This window comes from Chinchilla lanigera, unplaced genomic scaffold (genome assembly GCF_000276665.1).
Source record: "Chinchilla lanigera isolate Chin_1 unplaced genomic scaffold, ChiLan1.0 scaffold00106, whole genome shotgun sequence".
Classification (NCBI taxonomy): domain Eukaryota; kingdom Metazoa; phylum Chordata; class Mammalia; order Rodentia; family Chinchillidae; genus Chinchilla; species Chinchilla lanigera.
In genome coordinates this window covers 3342073-3365973 of record NW_004955507.1, presented here as the reverse complement: position 1 = coordinate 3365973, position 23901 = coordinate 3342073, and the positions used below count along the sequence as shown (strand labels likewise).

Here is a 23901-nt window from a genome sequence, read left to right as displayed (position 1 = left end):
TTGGGAGAATGTGTGTTGAGGGAGGAGAGGAGATTGTCCTTGGTCCAGGGATTTTTTTGTCTCTCTTTCCCCCAAGTCTTTGTCCTAAGGGTCTTAGGCTAAGAAAGCTCCGACCAGTGCCTTGGAGAGGCCATGTGGGGTCAGGGGCCTCTTTAGGCGAGGGGAATGCATGTCTATGGCCATAGCAGAGGTCTCCAAGCTGGGAGGAAAAAAAAAAATAAAGATCCTCTTCCTCCTCAGGACCAGCAGCTGGGCTATGAGTTCTGGGGTGCCTGTGTCTAAGTGTGCGCATTGTCACTGTGTGTGTGTGTGTGTGTGTGTGTGTGTGTTTGCAGAGCCCCTGGGGCAGGTCGCTCAGGGCGGCCCTCGCTTCCCCGCAGCCCGCTCCCCGCTGGCAGAGTCTGGAAGGTTGCACCTTTGAAACTGTATGCTGCTCACTCCAGCCGCCGCGGAGGGGTGTTCGGGAGGAGGGGGCGGTGGTCTGCGCATCGCGGAGGGCGGGGAGGAGTCTGGCCCCGATGTGTGCTTTTCGATTGATGGATGACTGCCGGGTGGGAGCGATGTGAGTGTGTGTGTGTGTGTGTGTGTGTGTGTGTGCGTGTGCGTGTGTGTGTGTGAGAGAGAGAGCGCGGGGTGCGTGCGCGCGCGGGGCCTGCCCATTTTCCTCGTCGCAGCAGTCAGTTGGGAGCTGGAGGGAGGGAGAGCGAGACGCAGTCGGCGAGAAATAGGAGCGGAGCGGAGCTGAGCCGAGCGCCCTGCCCTGCTAGCGTCCGGACGTGCATAGGCGTCAGGAGCAGCAAGGTGCCTCCCCGCGGGCAAGGGGCAGCACGCACGCCCGCAAGGGGACCGCACCTGCAGGCGGCACGGACGGGGATGCCCAGCGGCTGCTGCCGTCTAGCACGCTAATGGGACTCGGCGAGGGCACCATGGCGGTGATGCCCGGGCGTGGGTCCTCAGCGGGGCTGGTCCGGCCGGAGCTCTGGCTGCTGCTGTGGGCTGCTGCGTGGCGCCTGGGTGCCACGGCGTGCCCCGCCCTCTGCACCTGCACCGGTACCACGGTGGACTGCCACGGTACGGGGCTGCAGGCCGTCCCCAAGAACATCCCGAGGAGCACCGAGCGCCTGTGAGTATGGCCCCCACCCCGCCGAGCCGAGAGGTCGCGCTCCCACCCAGACGCAACTGAGGGTGGTGGTGGGGGTTGTTGGGGCCTGAGTCCCTCGGCCAGGAGGCGGGTCAGTGCCTGTGAGGATCTCTCCCAAGCCAGTAGCCAGGAGCGCCACTGTATGCCCTCCCTGATTCAAAGGGCCCTTGCGAGGTTGTCTGCCCATCCTCATACCCACACCCTGCGCCCTGCACTGGCAGGCCCTGCCCACTGCGCCAGCACTTTATTCCTCCAGGGTGCCCGCGGGTCCGCGCCAGCCAGCGTCCTGACACCCAGGAGGGAAGCTTCCCACGCTCACCAGGCACAGTGTCTCCTTCTGGACACATGGGGCTTGGGCTGTGTTCTGAGCGGTTGCCTCAGCTAGGGCTCTGAGGCCTTGCTGCCTGACATGGGCAGCACCATGCCTTGGAGCTGAAGTTTCTGGCTTCCTCCTTGCTCTCCATTGTTTGTCCCAGAGCCTTGATAATTCTCCCGCGCAGGTGTTTTCTGCTTCTTCCCCCAAGTCCAGCCACCCCAGACTCAAGCAGACAATGGAACCTGAGGGCTTAGGCTTTGGTGATTGGAGCATGTCACATGGGGCACCCTGAGGAGGGTAGTTGTATCCTGGACTCGGAGCCTCATGAATAATGCTGAGAGGTCAGGAGTTTGGAGCAGAGACCCAAGGTTGAAGACGCTGATCATGACAAGTCATAAAAAACATCATTCTCTTTCCCTGTTCTCTCTCTCTGGATTCTTGAGGAAACTCTATCCTTTCTAGATTCTGTAAGCTTTGTAGGGTATGTGTACTTAGAGACCTGTGTAATTTGTTTTCTGCCATTCTTTTGCGGAATGTATGTGTCTGTGTGAATTCCTAATGTCTACAGGGCTTCTCTGTAGTGTGAGCCCGTGAGAGTCCACATATGAGGGGTATGTGTGGATTTTTGGTCTCAGGCAGAGCCTTCATACTGCTCACAGAGGTAACGACACCAGGAGATTTTTGATAGGTACTTTCAAGCCTTTGGAGAAGGCTGCCCTGAAGCCTTTGAAACTTGCCTGCTCCTCCTTCCTGCAGGCCTAGGTGACTCAGTGGCTCTCAGGCCAGGCATACATATTTTGATAACTTTTGAGCACATTTTCATGGCTCCTAGCTGGTCAGAAGCAGGCATCTGACCCTGGGGAGAGCTGGCTCAAACTCTGAACCACAGCTGGCAATTAGTGAGCACATACTTGCTGTGAACTCTTCTTGGCTGACTCAGGAACATTCCCGTGGAGGTTTCAGAGAACTTGCAATCCGTATGCAATCTAGGTGGGAATCGATGTGTGTGTCTCTGAGTACATGTGTGTTGTGAGGCTGGGAAGAAATGGTGGGGTGGGGAGAGGCGGGGCCAGGTTTCCTGGGGGCAGCCTGTGCATTGTCCTGTGTGGACCCACCTGGAGAGGAACTGAGCACCAGAAATCTGCCCAGAGGACCCTGAGGTCTCCAGGTCACCCTCTGCCTGTTCCCTCTGGGCCTATTCCCTGTTCCCTTGGCCTTGTCTACTGGGGCATTTCTTCTGCAGCTGTTACCCTGGCAGCAGCCTAGATCTGAGATACATCAACCCCTTTCTTTTGCTTTGGGATCTTAGTGTGTAGGATACTGTCTGTCTTTGGCTTTCATGAACCCTTTAGTCTTTTGCAATCTGTGGGATGGAAGTAAGTTCCCTAGTACAGAAGAAAGAGTTGGGGCTCTGGGACTGAAAGCACCTAGTAAACTCTTCTGAACCTTTGTTGTTTTCCATCGGGAAATGGGGTTGATGGTATATCTGGTCTCTGGTTCATGTGAGGGTGGACAGTAATGGACAGGAGTATTTTTTGCTTGCTAGGCTCTAGGGAGAGAATGTAATCCAGTAAATGTTTACCAATAGGAACTGCCCAAAGTGTGAGGCTTCAGTAAGGGGTGATCCTGTCCTTTCTTCAAAGGCCATGTAATCTGGAGGACTGGCCAGGTGCCCCAACTATAATCTCTTCAGAGAGGGCTGGGATAGCAATGTGATGGGGCTGTGAGATATTGGGGGTGAGAAGCCTTTTTTTGGGTTGAAGGGGGTTCTCAGAGGATGAGCCAGCCATTTTATCAGGGTTGGGTGGGATTTTGCCAAGCAGAGAGGGCAGGCAATTCAGGCAGAAGGAGCAGTGTGGCATAAAGCCTGGAGCTTTAGGTGGGCCTGGCCTAACGCTGGGGCTGAACCATGATGTTCCTGTGGATGGGGAGGGGCTGGAGCTGGAGGGGGTCAGGAAGGCTGTTCTCTATATGAATTTTTCCTTTGGGGACTTTTGGGTGGGACTCTGGTGGCAGCTTAGCCTGGTAGGGGGAGAGGGAGGAGGCATGATCTTTGCTAAGTATGCCTAGCTTCTGAGGTTGGAAGAGGACATGGAAAGAGAGCAAGCCTGGCTGTCACCAAGAAGGCCCTGGACAAGCCATTGGAAGAGGGTGGGAGCATCCTGAGGGAGGCCCTGGGGAGAGCCCAGGCAGACTCGAAACAACTGCACATGTTCTCTGACCAGTGTAGGTGTTGTGCGGTACCTGAACCAGAAACAGATTTGCTCTGAGGCTGTGAACTTTTATAAATGTGCATTTGTTTTTGCCCTTTGGACCACTTCTGTGACAGCCTGTGCAGCCAGCAACTTTATGGTCATGTATCCCATAATCCAGATCCAGACCTATCCCCTCACACGGGAAGAAATTGTCATTGGTTTGCTTCGGTGACTTCTAGAAAGAGATTTTTGGCCCCAGAGCTGCTGAGGAAACTGGTTCAGCCAGAGGGACTGTGGGTCCCTGGGCTGGGTGGGGAAGGAGTGCTAAATAGTTCACTGTAATGGAGCAATTTAAAATAAAGAGTAAGATCTCGGGGAGGTACTGCAAGAGGCCTGGGAAATGTCTTCTCTTGGTAGGGCCCAGGCTCGGGGAGCCCAGCCATGGCCACTATTAACTTTTTTCCCCTTCTACTCAAGGACTGTGACTCTCCGTTGGATTCTTTTTTCTTAATTTAATAAATCTTTTGGACTAGGATGTATTTTCTCCCTATACCCTGGGCATTTATATTTTAGGCTAGCCACAGATTCCCCTGTGGCTGCAGAGAGGGGAGAGGCATCTACTTGCCTCCTGGCAGATTGTCCAAGGTTGGAGAGCAATGGGGCGGGACCCCTGGCTTCTGTTTGCCGCCTAGGGAACCTGCTCACTTGCTGTCCTCTTTATGTCCCCTCACCTCTTTGATGACCAGTTTGTCAACCCTGTCTTAGCTTGATGCATGCCACAGGGGCCATTCCTCCCCTGGGCTCAGCTCACTGGTGCTGGAGGTCCCATTCACTAGGACTGCATGGTTGCATCCAAAAACAACTGCCCAGGGCGTCCCAGATCTGATGATGTGGGGAGCCTTTTTGTAATGCCAAATAATGATTGGGTGGTGGCTAGGGTGAGTGAGGTCATTGGCCGCTGAAGCCTTATCTGTCACCATAGCCTGGTAGGACCTAACCATAGTTCCAGTATGCAGAACCCTATACTGCGCTGGGGAGTGACCTCCTGGTAGGGTTGGTCTCCTGCTCTTGCAGGCTTTGGTATGGTAGCCAGTGTGACGGGCTTGTTGCTGGGCTCTGAATGACTGGGGTTGGGCCCTGGTGCTATCCTCCCACCCGCCATGAGATCCCATTTCTGCAAGTAAAAGGGGACAGTGACAGCTCTGCAGGTTGACAGTGAGGAGTAAATGAGGTAGGGATTGTGCATAGATTGTCTGTAGAGGTGTGGTGTCATGATTGGCATGTGGCTGGTGCCCTCCCCTCCCCTGTCTCTGGAGTTAACACCTATTACCTTTGCAAGGATTCCCTCATGCTGTGTTTGTGAAAGTGCTTTTTGATTCAAACAGGTGATAGCATTTGAGAAGCCCAAGCTAAAAGCTTGAGAGTTTGGGTGGGGCAGAAGGGACCTTAGAGTTAGGGCTTTGGATGTCCACCACACTGCAGCCTGCTCTCTTGGACTCTGTCTGCTCAGAGTGTGTGCTCCCCTGGCACCTTTGTCCTCTCCTCCTAGGACTTGGAGTCGGGAGCAGGGGCAGCAGAGTGGAGGTGGGGAAGGCACAGCTCTGGAGCTGAGCTGCCTTGGTTTTTAGCTTCACTCTGTCTCTCGGACCTGGGGCACGTTGGGGGAGTTATGGCGTTTAATTCGCTCATTCCGCAGAGTGCTGCCTATTGAATCTGACTTGTGCTGAGTGCTTGGTGAAAACGTCCTTCTCTTCCTGAGATTCAGTCCAGCAGGGGAGCTAGAGATGAATGACACAATATGAGAATCAACACATAATTGCAAACTGGGATAAGTGCTCCGGAGGAAAGTGTGCTTCCCAGATCTCTCATTTTCTTGCCCATAAAGTGGGGGAGATGAGAGAGCCTGCTCTATAGGATGGGCCTGAGTGCTGCTGCGACGACACTCCAGGAAGCGCTGTGTACTGGGCTGCAGACAGCAAATGGCCAATAAGCAGTGGTTGTTACTATTATTAAGGTGACAGGGAACGCCAGGCACCTGAAGAGAACTTGGGTACCCCTCAGTGCTGGGTCTCACTGTGGTCCTTCTCTTCCTCACCAGGCAGCCCCCGGGAGCCCAGCAGCAGTGGGCAGCACACGGGGATGGACTACCTTCTTTGGTGTCCCTTCTCTGGCTGTGGGCTGGCTGTTGGTGGCCCAGGCTGCCCGAAGTTGCCAGCAGAGGGGGGCAGTGCTCTTTTGGGGCTAGTGAGGGGCGGTGGGGACAGGCAGCTCCTGCATTATTGGGAGCAGACGGGCGTTTGGCAGAGTTGCCGCCTCCAGTTCTGTGCCGGCATTAGCAGCTCGGCAGGGCTCTTGCTTAATGGGATTTTCTTCCCAAATGCTGTAATTATCGCCATACAAATACTTATTACCCAGAGCAGATGACGGCCGGGCCTTGGGCAGTAGCCAGGAAGCTGGGCTAGCTTGGGGGTGGAGAATTGGCTTCTGTTTTTGATGGTGTGCACGACCCCCTCCTCTCCTTTCTGGAACCCAGCCTGTGGCGGACAAACAGCTGTTGGGCACCTGCCGTGTGCATAGCATTAAGAGAGGTCTGGGTAGGGACCCCGCTTCTCTGGGAGCTTGCAGCCTGGAGGGGGAGAAAGAACAAACATGTAAGGACATCTGCAAGGACGTGGAGCACAGTGGCCACCAGTCTAGGCTCTGGTGCCAGAATGGATCAGTTTGAATCCTGGTTCTGTCAGCTACCACTTGGGTGATCTGTGGCAGCTCACTAGTGACTTGATTTCTTTATCTGTAAAATGGGACCAGTGTCAGCAGGTACTTTGTTCACACGAGATAATCCATATAAAGTGCTTAGAGTACTATTTTGCACGGCGCCAGTGCCCGTCAGCACAGAAGTGAGGAGGCTTGCTAGATGGAGTGAGAGGCTAGAGAAGGGGAAGGTTGCTACTGTGGCGGGGTGGGATGGGCTGGGGCTTGAACCTGGCAGATTTGTAAGCAGAGAGGTGAGGTGAGGGTAAGGGAGTTGGGGCCATGCTGAAGATGTGGGTCTTGTGCTTGAGAGGTGGGTGAGGGGCAGACCCGCCTGAGGAGTGAAGATCTGCGCTGAGGGTTCTGGGAGAGGGACTCAAGGAATGAGGGGGTGTCTGACGTCAGGTGTGCACTCCTGTGTAAAACTTCGTTAATTTCATTAATAAGTCAATGATTTTGAAATAAACAGAGTTGTGCAGACATCGTCACAACCCAAATTTAGACTATTCTCATCACCCCCCAACAGTCTCTAAAGATCAGTTGCGCTCATTATACTTTGTTTTTTTTTGTTTTTTCTATGGTACCCGGAACCGAACTCATGACCTTGTGCTTGCCAGGCAGGCGCTTTTGCCGCTGAGCTAAATCTCCAGCCCCTCATTATACGTTTTTATTTTGTTATAATTTCAAACTTTCTGTAAAATTGCAACAAAAATAGGTAAAACCTTTAACCAGAAGTGGTGGCTCGTGCCTGTAATTCCAGCACTCAGGCAGGAGGCAGGAAGATTGCTTTGAGTTTGAGGCCAGCCTAGGCTACAAAGTGAGCTCAAGGCCAGCCTGAACTGCATATCGAGACCCTGTCTCCAAAAAAAAAAAAAAAAAAAAAAAGATGGAAAAAGAACCCAAACTAAAATCTTATAAGGAACTCCTATATATCTTTTACCTTAATTCATTTGTTCATATTTTACTCCATTTGTTTTATCATGTATGACACACACTCACACACATAAAATTTTTTTAAATCATTTAAGAATAGATTTGAGACACTGTAACTTTTTTCCATATTATTATTATTATTATCTTGTGACACTGAGGATTGAACCCAGAGCCTTGTCATTAAGCTACATCCCCAGCCCTTTTTAAAAAAAATTTAATTTTGAGACAAGATTTCACCAAACTGCTGAGTTGCTCAGGCTATGCTCAAACACGGGATCCTCCTGCCTCAGCCCCTCAAGAGTGCTAGGGTTACAGATGTGCACCACACCCAGGTAATTTTTTTTCCTTTAAATTTTTCTATATTTTCTAAAAAATAGGAAAACCAAGCATGGTGGCACATGGCTGTATTCCCAGCATTTGGAAAGCTGAGGCAGGAGGATTGCCATAAGTTCAAAGTCACTCTGGGCTACGTAGTGAGACCCTGTCTTAAAAAACCAAAACCAACCAACCAAACAAATAAAAAATAAGAGTATCAAATTTAAAATCAAAACAATATTATTACATAGTTCATATTCAAGTTTCATCAGGTGTCCTGATGTTATGGTGATGGTGATTTTTTCTGCAGGTCCAGAATGCTGCCAGGATCACACATAGCATTTGTGGGTCACTGCTCCTTTGTCGCCTTTAATTTGGAGTAGCTCCTCTGTCTTTCTTGACTGCAGTGTTGAGGAATACAGGTCCCCCATGTTGTAGAATGCACCTCAGTTTGGCTACGTCTGATCTTTCCTGATGGTTACATACCGGTTATGCATTTTTGCAAGGCATGCCAAGTCCATGGCGTGGTGCCCTTTTCTGTGTCATATGGGAAGACACATGATGTCAATTTGTCCCAGTATTGATGATTTTTAGCTTTGATCCCTTGGTAAGTTGATTTCTGCCAGGCTTCTTTGCTGAAAATAACTTTTAAAAAATATGTTATTAACAAGTAGTTTATGGAGAGATATTTTAAGGCTGTGTGCATATCCTGTTCTTCATCAAACTTCAATCCACTGGTTTTAGCACCCCTTGAATTCCTAATTCCATCATTTCTTCTGTTAGTTGGCATTCTACTGTTGGAAAGGACTTCTTCTTCTCCATTTGTCTGTTTAGAGTCATGTGGATTATTATTTTATTCACTAAGTTATAATTTGTTATCATCATACTTACTAAGATTTTCAGAGCTATAACCCTGTACCCTACCCTTTCTTTTTAGAGACAGGGCCTGGCTTAGTTGCTGAGTTGCCCAGCCTACACTGGAATTTGTGATGCTCCTGCCTCAGCCTCCCAGAGTGCAGGGATTACAGGGGTGAACAGTCTTGCCTGGCTATTCTGTGTCTTTTTGACAAGACCCTTTGCACACCGGCCCTGGGGTCCGAGTAGAGAGTGACAAGTACAAATGATGTTTTAATAAATTCAGTTCCCTGGCTTTGTTGTGGAGAATTACTGAGGGCAGGGAGACTGGCAGTGGTGAGGCCAGCTGACTGTGCTGACTGGTTCCTGGCTTTCTGTGGCAGAAGTTTTGCTGTCATTGCTATATTCTTCTTCTTTTCTTTTTAAATTAAAGAACACTTATTTCAAAATAATTTGAGATGTACAACATAGTTGTAAAAACCACCCTAACAGTTTCCATGTACCCTCCACCAGCTTCCCCTAACATTAATATCATAACCTCAGAATAGTCACCAAAACTAAGAAATTAGCATGGCTATAAGGATATCTATATCTATTATCTGTATCTATCTATATCTCTCTCATATCTATATCTATATCTATATCTCTCTCATATCTACCTATATCTATATCATCTATCTATATCTATATCTATAGTGGAGTTTTTTGTTCTTTTTTTAGTACTGGAGATTGAACCTATACGTTTTCTACCGTTGAGCTACCTACACCCCCAACCCTTTTAATATTTTACTTCAAAATGGGGTCTCACTAGGTCGCTCAGGCTGGCTTGACCTTGGGATTTTCCTACCTCAACCTCCTGAGTGATGGGGATTGCAGACATATGACACTACACCTCGCTTGTGGGAGATACTTTGAGACTATCTGGTATCTTGTTTGTCTTTTATTCTCACCTACTAATTTAAGCAACTATGTTATGAATCTTGCCTGTAATAATTATTATGTGATTGTGATTTTCTATTCCCCTCATTGCTTTTACATTTATTAATTGAAATTCTTCTGTATGGAAGAGAATCTTACCCCTTTTTGATAAGATAGTTTGATGTATACTTTAGGTTTTAACTTTCCTGGGGCAGGACTGTGTCTCAAATTATTTTGAAATAAGTGTTCTGAAAATGTGTATTCAATGAGTTGTTTTGTTCTTTAACCTTTGATGAGACATTTCATGGGTGCTAATCTTTGCTTTAGAAAAGCATATATTGTAGTAGGCAGAGTAAAGGTGCCCAAAGATGTCCAGGAGTGAATCCCTGGAACCCGTGAGTACACTGCACTGCGTGATAAAGAGGCCTTTGTGGGTGTGATGAAGTCCAGGGTCTTGCTTCCAGTGTCGTCAGTGGCTCTTCTATGAGGCGGGGAGGGTTGGGTCAAGAGTAGGAGATGTGGTGATGGATGCAAGAGGCTGGCATGATGTGACCAAGGGGCTGTGAGCCGAAGAATGTGGGTGGGAAAGACGCAAGGTGAAGGAGTATCTCCGAGCACCCAGAAGGAACACAGGCCTGCCGATGCCTGGCCTTTCATCTGGAGAGACTGAGTGGAGACTTCTGACCCCAGGATGGAAAGACAATGGGTTTGTGTTGTCTTCAGCCACTGAGCATGTGGCGACTTGTTGTAGTAGCGGTAAGGCTCTGCTACAGGCATCACAGAGTTGGGGCTCCTGCAGGGGCTGTGGGAAAGAGTGCAGGGGGCTGGCAGGAGAGGACGCGCAGGCCTGGAGCTCTGAGCCTGTAGGGCAGTGTTGTGACTGGAGCACAGATGAGCTGAGCTCCGGGGTCAGGCATGCCAGCAGTCCAGCGGGGATAAGATGCAGACTCCCAGGCCCATTCTCTGAAGACTGATTGGCAGCTCTGTGGCAAAGGGGATTCAGGGAATTTGGATCCAGGAATCTGGGATGCTCAGAACACATGCTTGGTGCTGGGGTTTCCAGGTGAAGGAAGCACATCCTTTGATACTCCAGGAGGGTGGGCTTCTGTACACTCTAACGGAGGGAGGCAAGGAGGAAGTGGCAGAGGGGAACGAGCTCCTCGCTGCTCTCCACACGGGGAGCCAAAGTCTGGCCATGCTGAGCTACTTCAACTGCAAAGGCCAGAGGAGTTTGGCTCTGAGGAGGAGGGCAAACTGTGCAGGGAGCTGTCAGTCTGTGGGAGGAGGAGGCCCACGGCAAGCTCCGGAATGGAGGTGGGGTCACCACAAAGCTGGGTCACTTTGTTTCCTGGGAGCAGTGCAGGGCCAGAGGCAGATGGAGGAGTAGGAGGTGGGGAAAGCAGAGTGGAGGCCAGGCACCGAGGGGGAGCCGCTCCCAGAGGAGGGGCTGGGTGCAAGCTTTGGGAAGGAGGGAGCAGAGGAAGGCTGCCATGGGGCAGAGAAGGGAACTGGCGAGGGCATTTTGGAGGTGTCTGTGGTCCCTGTTCAGAGCTCCTTCCTCATGCCTGTCTTGAGTGAGATGCTTTATCAGTGTCTTGCTTGTCCTTCTCAGCAGTTCTGGGAGAAAGATACTATTTAACCTTGCTTCAAAGGCGGGGAAAAGGTTCAGACAGGTAAAGCCGTATCTCGGGGCTGAACAGCTGGCTGCTAAGTGGTTCACTGTGAGTCCCCGAGTTTTAAGGCTCTGAGATATGTTTGTATTTGGTTTTAAAATTTGCTGCTTTACACATCTCAATAAGGCTGGCCGTCTTGCATTCATTCACTTGCTTGCTAGACATTCATTTGGCATCTACAGAACCCCTATGAGTTCTTAGCATCAGAACAACAAAGGCAAAGTGGCCACGACTGATTCCTGCTTGCCCATATTTGGGGTAGACCCAAATTGCAGGCTGGCACATGGGGAGGGTGTTGGAGGAAAGTGGGGCTGCGGTTGGAGGTCAGTGTCAGGGAGTCAGTGGCTGGTGGCCTCTCAGGCCTGGGGTGGGCACTAAGTGGAGAGAGAGTGGCAGGCAATAGGCACAGAGGCCTAGAGATAGAGGGGGTAGCTGCAGGGTGGTGGTTTAAGGTCAGGGCCCAAACCGAGAAAGGGGATTAACAAGAGCAAGGTGCAGCCTCAGTAGTGAGAGGACTGGACATAATGTGTCCCTCAGAACAGACGTGCCGCAGAGTGAGGGTTAAGAACTGGGCCCTAATCACATCACGTTTATTAGGATGGCTGCTGCTAAGCCAGGTGAGGTGGTGTACACCTGTCATCCCAGCACTTGGCTGAGGAAGGAAGATCTCAAGTTTGAGGCCAGGCTGGAAAACTTCAAAGGAGGCCCTGCCTCAAAAAAAAGGAGGAGACTGGAAATGTAGTTCAGTGTGAAGGGCCTGGGTTTAATCCCTGATACTACAAAGGGACAAGGAGAAGGGGTAGGGGAGAAGAAAAAGGGCTGGGGTGAAGGTGAGTAGCAGGGCATTTACCTGATATGCACAAGGCCCTCGGTTCAGTTGCCAGTACTGAAAATAAAAAAATCCCCAAACAGAAAATAATGTGTTGGTGAGAATGTGGAGAAATTTGAACTCTATGTACCGTGGTGAGAATGTAAAAGGATACAGCTGCTATGAGAAACAGTGTGGTGATTCCTCAAAAAATTAGAAGTAAAATTAGCATACGATCCAGCAGTTCTACTTATGGGCAAATACTCAAAAGAATTGAAAGCAGGATGCCAGCTCAGCATTATTCGTAATATCCAATAAGTAGAACAACCCAGTAGTGGGCAACTGAGTAGCAGGTAAATGGATAAACAAAATGTTTATGTATATATACGAGGGACTATTATTCAGCCTTTAAAAAGAGGGAAGTTCTGACACATACTACAACATGGATGAACTTGGGGGACATTATGGTAAGCAAAATAAACCAGTTACACACAGACAAATAGGACATGATTCATATGAAATACCCAGCTCACTGAGACTGAGAAAGGAAGTGTAGTTGCCAGGGCCTGGAGGCAGGGGTGTGTGTGTGTGTGTGTGTGTGTGTGTGTGTGTGTGGTTGTGTCTTGGAGGGACTCTGTACTACAGTAAGGAGTTTCACTTTGCAAGATGAAGGAGTTGGGGAGGTTTGTTGCACAACACCGTGATTCTATTCAACATATTGTAAACTTCAAAATAGTGAAGTTGGTAAATTTTATGTTATATGTATTTTACCCCCGGCACCACCATAACAAAAATGAGCAGGACCCTTAAGCTAGACATGCAGGGCTCAAGTACTTCTTCCTTAAGCCACTTACCAGCTGAGTGACTTTAAATTTAATTTTAAAAAATGTTCTTCTTTTTTTTCAGGGCTGGAGATTGAAACCAGGGCCTTGTGCACTGTAGGCAAGCACTCTACCGCTGAGCTCTACCCTCAGCCCTCTGAGCTTAAATTCTTAAACCCTTTATGATGCAGTTCCCCATCTGTAAATCGAGACTGATAAGGAGCCCTAGAGCCAGGTACTAGCAGGAGGCTCATACTTGATTAGTAGATAGCGCTAGTCATAGCTACTGCTGTTGCTCAACCAAGGAAATACGATGGGTTCCCAGGAGGCTCTGGCACGAGGCAGTGAGGACTTGGCAACAAATCTGCTCTGGGATGGGGCCCCTGACTACTGACTCTGGGACTTCTCCACTCCTCACCTGTTGGAGGGTGGTTGCGGCACTGGTTGGTATCTGCCCTGTGGGCATGGCGGAGTTGGAGCACTGTGACACAGGAGTGGGACATTACCAGCAGCGGCCCCCTGAGTGTGCGGCAGGCTCAGCTGGGGAGATGGGGGTGTGGGCCAGGCCCTCCCTGGGAGGAGCAGCAGCAGCCAGGCTCTGTGGCGAGGGTTGCTCGATGTTTAGGCAACACATCATATAGGCCAGGTACCCTGGAAGGGCAGGGAGGAACCGGATGTGCCCTCTCCCTCTTGGAGCCGAGCAGGGGAGGTGGCCTTTCACAAAGGACCTTGTCTGAACACAGCTTCAAATTGCTATCTGAGCTCTCCTGGAGGAGCTACGTGGGTTCCCGGGAGGAAGCAGGGTAGAAGAGGGGACATTTAGAGCACACGGTGGGCAAGTGAGGGGGAGGCTGCTCCGGGATGTTCTGGGCTGAGGGGCAGCCTGGTGAGCTGAAAGGGCTGTGGGAGCTTAGCTACAGCCCTGCAGGTGAGGGTCTGGTGTTTTCCCAGGGGAGAAGCAGAGGACAATTTGGTCTTTTGCCCCAGGGCCAAAGTTGGCAAGCTGAGGGCTGAGCCTCGGACTTACTGTCCTTTGGTCTTGGACTTCAGAGTCCTTTGATACCTGGCCAAGGCTTGCAGGTGTGCTCAGTCTCTCTCTCCACCAACCCTCACGTCTCACACCCCCAGGTGTTACCCTGTGGGCCACATCTGGTGATGGCCTTTGTGTTGGCAGAGTCCTGATGTGATGCAGAGAATCACACCACAGGAGACCTGGCCCAGCTGACTTTTAGAAGAGACCCACACTTAATATAATCCATTAACCTATGAATCCATTAATCACATGAATAGATTAATCCATTCCTGAGGACAGAGCACTAATCACCTCTTAAATCTCCCTCCTGTTCTTGCTTCTTATGGTCTCATTATGGGGATTAAATGTCAACATGAGCTTTGGAGGGGACAGACTGCAGTCAAACTGTAGAAAAGTGTGGCCCAAGGTCCCAGCAGGTATAGGTTGACTCTGGGCTCCAAGACCAGGCTTGTGACACCAACACTCCTCAGCCAGAACACTGAGTCAACCAAGATTGGCTTCCAAGTGCTGCCCTTAACTGCAGCCTCAGTTTCCTCATGTGAGGGATGACACCAGTGATACCACGCTGAGGGTTGTTGTGAGAATTATGTGGCCTGTTGATGATGAGGCTGTGGGGACAGTGCCTGGCCTGGAAAGGCACTTGTCCCAGGCCTGAGAAAACCTCTGAGCTGGCAGCAGACAGCCCTTCCTTTCTTCCTTCCTGCTGAATGTCTCCATATGGCCTAGCTTTCTCTCTTGACAGTGTGGACTTACAGGGCACTATTTTCTTGCTCATATTAGAGGAAAGGAAGAACCTGGAAAGAGGATGGTGTGGGTGAGTGGGTGGAATCCTCAAAGGGTATTGTCCATTTGGGGAGGACACTTGTAATAGTAGAAGTTTGGTGTTCTTTATTGAGTAGGGAAACATGGAAAAACCACTTCACTTCACTCAATGCTGTTTGCTATGTCAATTTAATGCAAATTCATTTCTGCATTCAAGAAATCCTTGTTGGAACATCTGTTGTGTGTCTTGTGCTGTGTTAAGGCCCGAGGAGACAGGTGAGAAAAAAACCAACAGCTTGTGTCTTCACAGAGCTTCTGATCTTCATGTGGGCTGGGACATCAGTCCAGGACTCCCCCAAATCACTATGAAATCACCCGACTGGTGCTACTGAGCAGAGGGTGGGAGTGCTGAGGCCTGTTGCAGGAGGGTTTACCACCCGGAAGGAAAGTTGGAGTGGGCTAGGCGAAGGAAGGGCGGGAAGGGCATTCAGGCAGAGGGCTGGCCAGCAGGTTCAAAGGCCCTGCCACGGGGAGACAGCGCCAGGAGGGGAGGAGGGGGCAGCGGCTAGTGGGGGGAAGGGAAGGCCACACAGAACCTGTGGTTTGTGCTGGAGACATTTTTGTCTTAATTCCAAGAGCAATGTGGCTTCACTGAAGGGCTTAAATAGGGAGGGACTTGATCAGATTTGCAGTCTGTGAAGGCACTCTAGCTGTGGCCTGGTGAGCAAATTGGAGGGGAGCCAGGAAGAACATGGGGAGCCCATTTAGCGCTCTGCAGGGCTGCTGGTGTAAGGGTGGAGGTGTGGGGTGAGAGTTGGTGGGGTGGAGGTGCTGGGCTCCGTGGGCCTCAGGCCTGGAGTCAGGGCAGTGGCTGTGGGGGGACATTCTGCCCCGCTCAGCTCTCTAGGCCTGGCTGCAGACCTTCAGCTCGGTGGATTTGGCTGGGGTCAGATTTCAAAGGAGAGATAAGAAACAGGGTTTCTAGCCAAGGCCTTCTCCCTCACAGTTAAAGTGGGAGTGAGCGGAGCTCCAGGATGAGAAGTGCAGAATGCAGGAAGTGCTGGGACCCCCCAGAACTACCCCTGAAAGCTTAGGGTGTTTATTCCTGCAACCCTAGCAAATCTGATGGGCCATTTTTTTTATCATAGATATCCAGATGCTGGTGACCAAATTCTTTTTTTTTCTATATGGAACACTTTGCCAATTTGTGTGTTATCTTTGTGCAGGGGCCATGCTAATCTTCTCTGTATCACTCCAATTTTAGAATATGTGCTGCTGAAGCGAACCCTCAAATTCTTATCTCCTGAGAGTATTCAAGAAACCCTTGCGTGTTTTTGTTTTTTCCTTGCTAACTTTGCTTTGGAGGATTTTCTCCAATTCTTTTGTCACTGGGGTTTTCCTTTCAGTCCAGGAACTCACAGAAATTGGAGTATTTGCCATTTGGGAGAAGGATGAGGGTGAACTCATCACTTTTGGGAGACAGAACCATATTAGGGTGTCTGTCCTGGACTTATTTAGCACCCTGGGACAAAAGTAAGCAGCTCCTCCCTCAGCCTGGTCCTGCCAGTCCAGCACCAGCCTGAGCAAAGTCTTAGGGCACCACCTCCTGGGGGAGCCATGGTCCTTGCAGAAAATACCAATAATAGTAGCAGTAGTGAACATAATCACTGCAGGTAATACTGACATGGAGAGGACCAATGGTGTGCCAAGTATTGTTCTTGGTATTTGAGAAACAGGAAGTCATTTAAACCTTAGTACATCTCTAAGAGGGGGGTACTAACATCATCCTCATTCTACAAATGGGAAAACTGAGGCACAGAGAAGTTAAGATACTTGACCGAGGCCACTCGTGCAGTGTGACAGGGGAGTAGAGTGTTCTCTGATGTGGACATCTAGACAGAGCACGGGGTCTTGCTACAGGGCTCCGGAGCAAGGCTTCCAGTCCAAAGCGCCCAAGTGATTCTTCAGCCCTGTCCAGGGTATGACTGCTTGACATGAGAGGACAAGATGGTGAGACAGGGGTGAGCCCAGCAACACGAAATGTGGTGGTGTAGGGAAAGACAGGGAATCACACTGGTCTGGGTTCAGTGCTCGCCATGTTGTTAGCTGCGTGGTACTGGGCAAGTTGCTGCACCAGCCTGCTTCAGTTTCCTCATCCACAAACTGGAGGGGACATGACTCACCTCCTAGGCTGTGGCCAAGGAGATGAAGTGTGTTTACGGCCAGGCCTCAGATTTGCACACAGTGGGTGCCCAGTAAGGAGAAGTGGTGGGTGTGGCTTTTGGTGACAAAAACTCAGGGAGACCATATTAGCCTGGGTTCTGGGTTCTCTGGAGACACGAGGCCAGTGGGCCCACCTCCACCTGCTCTTCTGGCTGAAATAGTTGTGGGGTTCCAACAACATGCCCCAGTCGCCCCAGGCAGCTTGCTGAGAAGGGGGCTCCATGGCAACACTGCCGGACCACCTGTTGGAGAAACCAGGCAAGTTGCAGGACAGTGACCGTCCTTGCCTGATTGCAGCAGCCTCTGCTGGGAGTCAGGTGGACCTGGCTGGCTCCGAATAGGAACTCATCCTGTGGCCATTCTCATCCTGTGGCTGCCTGCTGAGGAGGGGAGTGGGCTCCCCAGCAGAGGTCTTTTTCACAGCCTAAGTGGCAGTAATGCACCCTAGGTGCTACCCCACTGCTTCCTCTGCTGCAGGCTGCCTTGGGGTGGGAGCACTCCCCAGAGAGGAGGCCTGGCTCTGGCATTAAGTAGAGAGCAAGGCTGATGTAAGGCAGTCTTGCCTGGAAGCCACCAATAAGACCTCCTGGGGGAGAGGCTGTATTTGCTTTGCTGTCTGCACTCTTGTCCCCTCTCTCTGCCTTTTCAGGTCTCTTCTTGAGTGGGCCCACTGATGGGTAGGAAGTGAAGGTCAGCAGCAGAGCCTGGGCGAAGGGCTGTGTCCCTGTGTCTGACCAGCATATACTGGTGCAAAAGGGTGGGAGAGAGAACTGCAGTGCTAGATGTCATCAAACGATCTGTCAGCTTGTCCATCCCCAACCCTCCTTGTGATTCCACCCTTAGTATTCCTGGGTTTCATTTGGACCTAGTTTTAGCAGTTGGTTTTTGGCTCCATTTATCCATCTGTGAAATGGGGATATTTATCATAGTCAATTGCTTTATGAACCGTGGCTGCCAAGAGAGGGAATAAACAAATGGTTAAAAGATTCATGGGATTTCTTATGACATTTGACTGAGTAATTCCTTTTCTGGGGTGTCTTCCTCCTAGATGCCCACTGAGATTCTTGCAGCATTGTTTATAAGTGAAAAATGTCAAAACAACACAGGTGTTCGAGGAACAGAGAATAGTCCAGGCATTTGATACTTGATACCAAATACCACTTTGTTCCAAATGAAGGGACACTTTACAGCCAGTCAGAACCTCAAGAGGAGAGCAAACCAAACATAAAGCTGTGGAAGTATGTGATAGTTACATCTCACTCATCCTCTGACCTTCAGGATGTTATGAAAGGGTTCAGTTAGTCTAACTGTTGAATCAGCTCAACTATATAAAAATTGTATCCCAAGGAAAGAAGACGAGAGAAAATCTTCCAGAATGTTGGTGGAGATTATTCTTAGTGATGGTCTTATGCATGATTTCATTTTTCCTTTATTCTTCAGGAAATTGAAAAATTAAAAAATATACATTGTTACTCTTATTTTTAAATTAAATAACTTGGATATTCTATTAGCTTATAAATATAGATGACTTTTGAAATTACAATATGGAAAAGCATACAAAGAAACTAAACTCACCTCATGTCTCACTACTTAGCATTTAGCCATTAAGAGGTGGCATGCAGCCTCAGCGCATCCTCTGCTCGTACTTGCATTGCTGTGTGTGCATACACAGCAGAAAGGAGCTCCTGGAGTACAGGCTGTGCTGTAACCCACTGCCACTGTCTCTGTCATGGATGGCTTTCCCCTGTTTGTGGACACAAACAGATCTGTAGCCTGTTCAGTGGCTGCACAGTACCTATCCTGTTTCCTGGGTGTGCTGAATTCAACTAAGCAACGTTCTGTTGATATCCACTTAACTTGTTAACACTTTTGCCCATTTAAGTAAGGCTGACATACCTTTATAATAAGAAAAACAAGACAATCAAAAATGCCTTGCTGGGGCCAGGGATATAGCTCAGTTGCATTAGCCTGAGGTCATGAGTTTGATTCCCGGTACCAAAAAAAAAAAAAGCCTTGCAGTTTTGGGTTTGGGAACGACAGATTCAGGAGGACGGTCTAAAGAAAGACTGCCTTGCTTGGGATGGTAACCACTTAAAAAGGCTTCTGATGATGTTCTTAATGCTTGAAGAATGGTCGTGCTGCAGAAGGAACAGATTGGTGGCTTGATGCCAAATACCACTTTGGTATTTGAGAGAATAATATTTAGTTCAATAAAATAACACTTTTTAGCTGGGCATGGTGGTGCACACCTGTAATCCCAGCACTGTTCAGGGCCAGTCTGAACTGTACAGTGAGACCCTATCTCAAAATCAAACAAAAAAGACTTTTCAGTGGGTCATTATAGTGCACACTGTACTCTTGGGAGGCTGAGGCAGAAACCACAAGTTTGAGCTCAACTCGGGCCAAAAAAAGACCCTCAGAAAACTTTTCCATTGAAAAGAGCCTATGTCACCTGGAGAAGGGGTCCTTGTAGCATTTAGAACAGGGAAGTGGCTTGGTATGGGGTATTTGCTGATGGCCTGCTGTCTTGGTTACTTTTCTTTCATTGCTGGGACAAAATACCTGACACCCAAAATTAAGGAAGGAAAAGTTTATTTAGCTCACACTTTGTGGAGGTTTCAGTCCATACTTGGCTGGCTCCAAGGCAGAGTGGCACATGGCACAGGGCAACCGTTCATGGCTGTGGAAGACAGCAAAAGCAACAGGAGCCAAGCTTTGGCAAGCAGCCTCTTTCCCTCCCTTACATTGTATGCAAACTACCCACCCCAGGGCAGGTGTAGCACTTACATCCATAATCCCAACATTGGACCATTAATCCATCATAAACTCTAGAAGCCGGCCCCATGACTGCATGAGGCTTTGGGGGGACATCCAGACACAAACCATAACACCTGCTAACTTGGAGAGCCATTGTACCCTCCTCATATCCTTGCAAAAAAGAGACAAGGAATAGAATGAGATTTTTTCAGCTGCTCTTAAGAATCAGGAGGCATGGCCAGGGGCAGAGCAGAGAGAATGAATTGAACTAAGTATTGGCTTTGTCAACTTGAACTGAAAGCCTTGGCCCTATGTTCATACAACTGAGGCTGTGGACTCTGTCATTTGCCAGCTGCTGGCCTTAGGAAGGCACTGGTGTTTTAGAGCTGCCCTTTCTTTGAAGTGGGCACAGTGGCTACTTATCAGTCTTGTATGGGGTTGTATGTCTTGGGGTGTGTAAGTAATGTATGGTACTGTTCTTATCAGACGCAGCTCGAGGCCAGGGGTGAACCCATGGAACTTGAGCCACAGAGAGCTGTTTGTTATTACTGAAAGCTCTGGAAGGTTTGCAATCAGGCAAGGAGGATCACTGTCCTGCAGCTTGCCTGGTTTCTCCAACAGGTGGTTCTTCAGTGTTGCCATGGGGGTGAACCTATGGCATGTGTGCCATAGCAGGCACGCAGAGCCCTCTCTGTCAGCATGCAAGCCACATGACTCCAGCAGCCAAGCGTCTGATAACAGTTGTTTTTTCTAAACTAAAACCTCAGTATTCAGGTTTAATTGCAGTGTTGGCACTTCGTGCTAAGTTAGTGGATTTTGGGTTTCAGTTTGGGCACTCAGTCTTTAAGAGGTTCACCATCACTGGTCTAGACCATGGCTTGCCTGGGCCGTGCTGGGTGAAGCTTCCCTGCTCTCTCACTGGAGCCAGTGCCAGTAGGTGATGATGTTGTAGTGTTCCCAAGGACGCCCTTTGCCAATGCATGCATGCTCTCTACTTGCTTATGCTTGTATGAATCCCATGCGGTGGACACAGTCAGTATCCCACTTTATAGATGAAGAAACTGAGGTTTAGTGAGGATGCCATCTGAATACCCCCATCACTGGCTCATTTCTTTATTCTTTACCTCATGTCAATGTCTTGTCTCTCCAACCAGACTGAGATTTATGGCAGAAACCATGATTTTGATTTCTGTAGCACTTTCAGCCATGTGTCCCCTGCCTTATCATTCCTGCTTGCAGATGTCTCTTGCAAAGAGGCCCCATTTGCTGGACCTTAAACACAGGCCTGGGGGTCTGAGCTGGTAGCTCCTAGCCCGTTATGAGGTGAGTGGGTGGAGCGAGGTAGAGAGGAGGCCAGGAGCTTAGACCCTGGGTCCCCGCCTGGTCCCCTCACCACTTTTCCTCTTTTCTCTGACAGGGAACTCAACGGCAACAACATCACTCGGATCCATAAGAATGACTTTGCTGGGCTCAAGCAGCTTCGGGTGCTGTGAGTATGGGGTGCTGCTCCCCACATGTGCCTTCCCTCCCACTCTGGCTCCTGGCAGTAGCTTCCGGGCCCCAGGCAGATCCCTGGGTGGCCCAGTCCCTCCATCGTGGAGTCTTGGCACTGCTAAGGGGAGGAGATAGTAGGTGACATTGCATCCCGACTAGAGCAGCTACTGCTACCCAGATGGCAAAGGGCCCGGGCTGGGCAGACGGGCAGCCTTGTCCCCTGGCTGTATCCTGGGGACGAGGGAAGGCCAGGGGGCCGCGAAGAATCTTTAGGTTCCTCATTGGTCAGCTTTGGCTGCTGTGGTGAATGCCGCAGACTGGAGGCCTAAACAGACAGTTTTGAAGGCTAGGAGTCCCACACCAAGGTGCTGGAAGGTTAGTTTCTGGGGGCTGTGGGGCGTACCTTTTCCTGGCTTGCAGATGGCATCTTCTCACTGTGTCCTCACAGAGCCTTTCCCCACTTATGCACAGAGAGGTCTCAGCATCTCTTCCTCTTCTTAAAAGGTTATGAGTCCTCTCAAATCAGATCCACCCTTATGACGTCATGTAACTTATCTACCTCCCTAGAGGCCCTGTCTCCAAATGTTCTGAGGGTCTTTAGAGGAGCTGAGGACATTGGGCCGATCCTCTCTGAGTCAGGGCTGACAGGCCACTGGACAGAGGCTCTCTTGTTCCAGAACCCACTGACTTTGGACCCCTTCTGAGTCTAGGACCGTCTTCCCCACTTGGGCCGCTACCCCAGGCCTTCAGTAGAGAAAGTCTGGTAGCAGCTTCTGCCCCCTTCCCTGCCCCTGATCTTGTCCAAGGACCACACAGGAGCACATATGTCACTGTTCGAGAGAAGGGAGGGGAAAACACTGGTATCTCAAAAATTATCACCCAACAATCCACCTGCTGGTGAAGAGTGCTGCCCCCCAGCTGGTTGCTCTGGCTCCACAGCCCATTGGCAGTGAAGAGATGCAGTGTTGCATGGAGCCGCACAGCTCCGCTGGCGTGGGCACCCCGCTCTTCTCTTCAGCAGATGGGGCAGGCAGAGGGGCGTCATCTGCCAACTGCAGAGTGGGCTTGCTGCATGTGTGGCCTCTGCCTGGTTGGCAGAGCTTCCCTTCCTCCATACTGGATGGGGCCCTCTGCTCTGCCTGTTGGACACATGCCCTTGGCCAGAGTAGGACATGCATGTGAGGGGCTTATTTTGGGGGATTAGCAAAGCTGTACGGAAATATTTCCACTTAGCCTAGGACGGGGGCCTGGGCATGACTCCTGTTTCAGTCTTGTGCCAGTGTTGCCCTGGCAGAGTTGCCTTGGCTCCTGCCTTGTGCCAGCTGTTTCTAGGAGCCCCTGTCCAACACCCTGAACTGTCTCTGTCTTTGCTCCCAGGCAGCTGATGGAGAACCAGATCGGAGCTGTGGAGCGAGGGGCTTTTGATGACATGAAGGAGCTGGAGCGGCTGTGAGTATCGGTGGGCGCAGGCTCAGAGGATGCTGGGCTGCCTGGCACTGAGAGGGAGCTGGCAGGTGCTGGGGGGGGGGCGCACCCAGCCTGCCCACCCCTTGCTGGTGGAGCCAGCAACAGCTGCACTCACGGAAGTAGTTGCAGGTGGTGAGATGGAGGCAGAGAGAAATCTGGGAAGTGCACTCCTCCTCCCTTCTCACTGTGACTCTCTGTTGTTTGTCCCTGAAAAATAAGAGATGGCAAAAAACTCATACAAGCAGAATTCCATCTGATTTCACCCAGGGGCAGAATCACTGTTCTTTGATTCTTATGTTTTGTTGTCATTGTTTATTTGGGTTTTTTTTTGGCAGCGCAGGAGATCAAACGCAGGGCCTGGAGCAAGCTAAGCAAGTTCTATCAGTGAGGTATTACCTCAGCCAGATTTGTGTGTTTTTAAAGGATGCTGCTGGTGGGCAGAGAGGACCCTCAAGGATCAGTGTCTTAGGTGTTGAGGGCCTCAGTGCAGAAATGGGAAGGTAGTGGTATGTTCTGATTTGTGTGGTTTGTTTCTTAATAGGGCTTTGAAATTTGAAAATGGGTCTTGATTAATTTTTGTATTTTAGATGGGTGACAATGAAAAAGAAAACAGGGTGAAGTGGGAATGGGTTCTCACATGATGGTCACTTGTCTGCCCCTTCTGCAAAATGTTCGGCTGTAGGTGTCACAGGTCCCAGTATTTGTTTTTTGAACCAGAAAGTCCATTTAATTTTAAAGAAATACCATAGACATGGCTAAAATTCATATGTATCAGAATATTCATTGCACATTATTTAAATATAAAAATTTGAAAGCAGCCATTCTGGTGGGGACAGAATGTAAAATCATGTTTTTGAAGAATAGTGAAGACCATGGGAATGTGCTCACAATATAATGTTAACTGGAAAAAGCAAGATGTGACATTTATGTAAATAAAAACAATTTGTGAGTAGAATGTAGGAGGAGGAAAGCAACTGAGACCATTAGATCTCAATGATGTCAAGTGGTGAGAAAGCAGGTAACTTTAATTTTATTTTTGCAATGAGTTCTTAACAGTAATTATACCTACTGAGTGCATAACAATGTGCCCGACACTCAGGTAAGTGCTTTGCTGTGTATATCTCATTTAACCCCAACACAACACCGCTGCCAGTGGTTTTTATAGATGAGGCACAGAAGCACACATAGGTTAAGTCACTTGCTCATAAATGGTACAGAATAAGGGATTAGAACTGGGTTGTTCCACCTTCGAAGCGTGAGTTCTTAATGACCAGGACTTAACACCTCATCTTTCACTTTTACATCAATGAAAATAAAAGTATTAAACAAAGGGAAAAGAATATGGTTGTCTCATTGTCCTCTTGCAGGCTGCAAAAAAAGTAAGGCAACATTTCCTTTGTATTCCTTATCCAGGCCTGGAATTTAGTGATAAGGAACTC

The 23901-nt window shown here is 49.6% G+C and overlaps 1 protein-coding gene across 1 annotated transcript in view; it reads left to right on the top strand.

Moving 5' to 3' along the window:
- Window positions 1-654: 654 nt before the first annotated feature.
- The window catches only part of Slit1 (slit guidance ligand 1), a 161185-nt gene continuing 137938 nt past the window's right edge, over window positions 655-23901 (top strand). Inside the window, exons 1-3 of the mRNA XM_005407596.2 lie at window positions 655-1123; window positions 20919-20990; window positions 22373-22444. Coding sequence (XP_005407653.1) covers window positions 906-1123; window positions 20919-20990; window positions 22373-22444 — 362 coding nt within the window. The 5' untranslated portion in view covers window positions 655-905. The remainder of the gene's footprint in view (window positions 1124-20918; window positions 20991-22372; window positions 22445-23901) is intronic.